Here is a 5000-nt window from a genome sequence, read left to right on the forward strand (position 1 = left end):
CAAGGAAAACCGTAGTATCACCAGCCTAACGAAGTTTTCACATGCTTGTGGCCTCTTATCATCTGACGTACTCCTCCAAGTTTCAGACACCATCTCCAAGGCACCTACATCTGGTGCCCCATATAAGGATTTGAAGCAAGCCGTCCTGGACCGCCTTGAGTCTTCCGAAGCTACACGCCTGCAGGAGCTCCTCTCGAAAGAAGAACTTGGAAATGAGAAACCGTCCGACTTGCTGCGACGCATGAAGCGATTGCTCGGAGACAAATACGCAGCATTCGATAATTCCAACTTGCTCCACCTATTCTACCAGTGCCTCCCACCAACCATCCAAGGCAACCTCTTCAGCGCCAAGAACAAGATCTCGCTCGACGAGCTAGCCACGCTCGCTGATGACTTCATGGCTTCGGTACCAGTTGCGCGCCCTACCATCGCTAACCTCGCCGACCAGTCCGCAAACCTGGCGTTAACCGAGCTAGTCTCCAAACTCACACTCCAGGTCAGCGCCCTCCAAGAGCAGGTTGCCAGTCTTCACAGACGACCCCGTCACCAAGATACCACCGCAACCGCTCCAGGTCTACATCCAGAGGGAGACCGAAGCAAACATCAGGCGTCTGCTTCTACCATTGTCGCTTTGGACAAGATGTAAAGAAATGTGCACAGCCGTGCACCTTCTAACCGGCACCGTTAAACAAGATGGGCGAACGCTAACGGCGGACAGCGTTCGCCAACATACATCGAAACTTTTCTTCGTTTTTGATCCACTCTCAAACACCACATACCTCGTAGATACCGGAGGAGGAGCCCTCGAGGTCCCCCGGAGGAGGAGCCCTCCAGGTCCCCCGGAGGAGGAGCCCTCCAGGTCCCCCGGAGGAGGAGCCCTCCAGGTCCCCCGGAGGAGGAGCCCTCCAGGTCCCCCGGAGGAGGAGCCCTCCAGGTCCCCCGGAGGAGGAGCCCTCCAGGTCCCCCGGAGGAGGAGCCCTCCAGGTCCCCCGGAGGAGGAGCCCTCCAGGTCCCCCGGAGGAGGAGCCCTCCAGGTCCCCCGGAGGAGGAGCCCTCCAGGTCCCCCGGAGGAGGAGCCCTCCAGGTCCCCCGGAGGAGGAGCCCTCCAGGTCCCCCGGAGGAGGAGCCCTCCAGGTCCCCCGGAGGAGGAGCCCTCCAGGTCCCCGGAGGAGGAGCCCTCCAGGTCCCCCGGAGGAGGAGCCCTCCAGGTCCCCCGGAGGAGGAGCCCTCCAGGTCCCCCGGAGGAGGAGCCCTCCAGGTCCCCCGGAGGAGGAGCCCTCCAGGTCCCCCGGAGGAGGAGCCCTCCAGGTCCCCCGGAGGAGGAGCCCTCCAGGTCCCCCGGAGGAGGAGCCCTCCAGGTCCCCCGGAGGAGGAGCCCTCCAGGTCCCCCGGAGGAGGAGCCCTCCAGGTCCCCCGGAGGAGGAGCCCTCCAGGTCCCCCGGAGGAGGAGCCCTCCAGGTCCCCCGGAGGAGGAGCCCTCCAGGTCCCCCGGAGGAGGAGCCCTCGTGGTCCCCCGGAGGAGGAGCCCTCCAGGTCCCCCGGAGGAGGAGCCCTCCAGGTCCCCCGGAGGAGGAGCCCTCCAGGTCCCCCGGAGGAGGAGCCCTCCAGGTCCCCCGGAGGAGGAGCCCTCCAGGTCCCCCGGAGGAGGAGCCCTCCAGGTCCCCCGGAGGAGGAGCCCTCCAGGTCCCCCGGAGGAGGAGCCCTCCAGGTCCCCCGGAGGAGGAGCCCTCCAGGTCCCCCGGAGGAGGAGCCCTCCAGGTCCCCCGGAGGAGGAGCCCTCCAGGTCCCCCGGAGGAGGAGCCCTCCAGGTCCCCCGGAGGAGGAGCCCTCCAGGTCCCCCGGAGGAGGAGCCCTCCAGGTCCCCCGGAGGAGGAGCCCTCCAGGTCCCCCGGAGGAGGAGCCCTCCAGGTCCCCCGGAGGAGGAGCCCTCCAGGTCCCCCGGAGGAGGAGCCCTCCAGGTCCCCCGGAGGAGGAGCCCTCCAGGTCCCCCGGAGGAGGAGCCCTCGAAGTCCCCCGGAGGAGGAGCCCTCGAAGTCCCCCGGAGGAGGAGCCTGTAGTGGTACCGATGTTGGCTCCACTACTAGTCGTTCTTGTTGGAAGCGGCCAGCCTGAAACAAGTTGTAGGGACAAAGTATGGGAAGTTTTTCATAGTGGGGAGTCATAACACACCATTGAGATTGCCGTGGTATGGTTCCCTTGGGCACATTTGGAATGAGCACTTCCGTACTCTGCGCCGACGGCTGGTGGTGTTCTCATCGGAATGTACCCGTAAGATCAAAAGATCACCCCGGTTTATTTAACCTTATGCACCCTTGGGATAAACACCGCCGTGTTCAGTGCAAACGGCTTGGTACTCTTCCTTAAAGAAGCTAGGATATTTAAAGTCAATCCCATGACTGGTCTCTGTTTATTGAAAATATCGATGATAGTATGTACAAAAATGGTGACGAAATTCTGGATTCTTTGTGTTAAGTATGTAATCATTTAAAATATTTTTACAATACATATATATCCTTGTTACAGGATACAAAGGGATATGTTTGATTTTATTTACAAAATAAATGAAGTTGCTATAATTAATATTATTATTCATATTAAATACAATTAATTGAATGCATGTTCTAAGGGATGACTATAGTTTATCCTGTGTTTGGCGGTCACGAGTCTTACAGGGGTAACTACACGTGTTGGCTACAGAACACTACAGAAATCTCCCCCTAGTGACGAGGTAGGTATGCAGACTTGGCGCGGTCCATGGAGATGACGTCAGTGGTTCCACGGCGATCGATGGTCAAGTTCTTCCTTGTCCTCTTGACGACTCTGTTTGCTCCATCGTATGGTTGTTGAAGAGGCTTCTTTACTCCCTCCACGCGAACGAAAACATGTGAGCAGTCTTCGAGGTCCTGGCTCACAAACGTTCTTGTGGGTGAGGTACGCGGTGGCACTGGCTGGAGTTTCTGCATTGTATCTGTAAGATTAGTGGCATAATCTTGAACGCTGCAGGGCTGCGTTATAGGGGCAGATGCAAGAAACTCACCGAGTAGGCGGAGTGGAGTGCCATAAAGAAGTTCTGCAGAAGAGTGGCCAAGGTCTTCCTTGAGGGACGTCCGTATACCGAGGAGGACCATTGGAAGCACCGTAGACCAGTTGGTGCGGTCGCGTGCTGTTGCTGCAAGTGAAGCCTTGAGTTGTCGGTGAAAGCGTTCAACGAGTCCGTTGGATTGAGGATGATAGCTTGCTGTTCTGAAACGCCGGATACCTAGCAAAGACATGATCTTGTTGTAAGAGGCCGGTAGTTGTACGAATGGTAATCAGGTGAAATACATTCTGAGTCAACAAGTCAAGATTCGACGCCTACTGTTGTTATAAACAAAGATTGCAAGGCGTCGTTCTGTCTATGAAAACACCCCGACGGAGGTGACTGCTTTATAATCGCTGATGTAATCTAAACTTATGTTAGCTGCAGACCACCTCCGCGAAGACATACCACTTGCGCAATGACGTCATGCTCATACTCATGCTTTTGCTTATGCAGCAATATTTCTGGAAGGACTGTAACAGCCTCTCGGATTGGAGGCAAATGGGTATGTAGAGTAATACTATTGGCTTTAAAAGGAAAAGACACGCCCTTAAGGTGTGTCACTTGTGTTGAAACGTAAAATACTATTGGACGAATAAAAAGTGACGTCTGAACGAAGGTGCTCTGAAGTATTGGAGAGAACCGGTGGGCACTCTCTGCGTGTAGTCCGTTAGATTAACAAGCAAGAAAATCACCACCCTTTTATTAACCCAAAGGTCGAGAGAACTAGGCATGGGACCTAATGAAATTGAAAACTAGTGAGACTAAAGGAAATACAAGGCATAGGGCCTACTGCATAAGAAGAACTTGAACATTTAGTGAAACTCACCTAACGAAGGCAAGGGGCCTCGAGACGAGTGGAATTACAAGTCAAATATAAGGATAATGGTCGAGGAACGACAGTGGTGGTGACAGTGGTGACAAGGGTGGTGAATCTTGTCCATAGATTGGATTCAAATTGGCTACCACGGTCGGATGTGAGGCTGAGTGGTGTACCGAATCTTGAAATCCAGGTGGTTATAAAAGCTTTGGCTACTGTGTCTGTGCTTATGTCAGTAAGCGGGATTGCTTCGGGCCAGCGTGTAAAACGGTCTACACAAGTAAGAATATACCTGAAACTGTCGGAGAAGGGAAGCGGTCCGACGATGTCGACGTGGACGTGCTCGAGTCTAGTAGAGACTGGGCGGAAGGTACCTGGAGGGATGGTGTGGCGTGTGACCTTAGAAGCTTGGCATTTGACGCAGGTGCGGGTCCAGTGTCGAACGTCTTTGGCGATTCCCCTCCAGATGAAGCGTGATGACATCATATGCTGCGAAGCTCGAATACCTGGGTGGGAGAGGTCATGTAAATGGCGGAACAAGGGATACTTGTGGTTCTCGGGCAAGTAGGGACGGATGGTGTCCGTGGATATATCGGCGTAGAGCTGAGTGTCGGTTCCAGGGAGCTGTACCTTCTTCATCTGCAACGCGGGGTTTTCCATCAGTCGCTGCATCTCGGTATCACCAGCTTGGTCTGCAGCGATGGCGGCGTAGTCGATGAGAGAGGTAGAAACTGCAGATATATTGCGCGAGAATGCGTCGGCAGGGCAGTTATCTTCACCTCGAACATAGCGAATATCTGTGGTGAATTGGGAAATCAAATCTGTGTCGTAGTTGTCTAGGGGAGTAGGTTGTTTTGTTATGGATGAATGTTGTTGTGATTGGTTTGTGGTCGGTGTATATGTGGAATTGTCGCCCTTCGATGAAATACCTGAACCTGTTGACAGTCTTGTAGATGGCTAGGAGTTCCTTGTCGAAGGCGCTGTATTTCTTCTCGGCATTGTTGAGTTTCTTTGAGAAAAAGGCGATGGGTTTCCAGGCGTCGTTGATGTATTGCTGCAGAACTGCGCCGACACCTGTGTCTGAAGTATCTGTCGAGATAG

The 5000-nt window shown here is 54.8% G+C and overlaps 1 protein-coding gene across 1 annotated transcript in view; it reads left to right on the forward strand.

Moving 5' to 3' along the window:
• LOC143022564 (uncharacterized) overlaps positions 1-646 on the forward strand; it is a 744-nt gene extending 98 nt beyond the window's left edge. The window contains exon 1 of the mRNA XM_076180832.1: positions 1-646. This exon is cut by the window's left edge and continues 98 nt beyond it. Within this exon, the coding sequence (XP_076036947.1) occupies positions 1-646 (646 nt within the window).
• The last annotated feature ends 4354 nt before the right edge of the window (positions 647-5000 follow it).

The sequence above is a fragment of the Oratosquilla oratoria genome, unplaced genomic scaffold (assembly GCF_046742065.1).
Source record: "Oratosquilla oratoria isolate Oo_2021 unplaced genomic scaffold, ASM4674206v1 SCAFFOLD117, whole genome shotgun sequence".
Lineage (NCBI taxonomy): Eukaryota > Metazoa > Arthropoda > Malacostraca > Stomatopoda > Squillidae > Oratosquilla > Oratosquilla oratoria.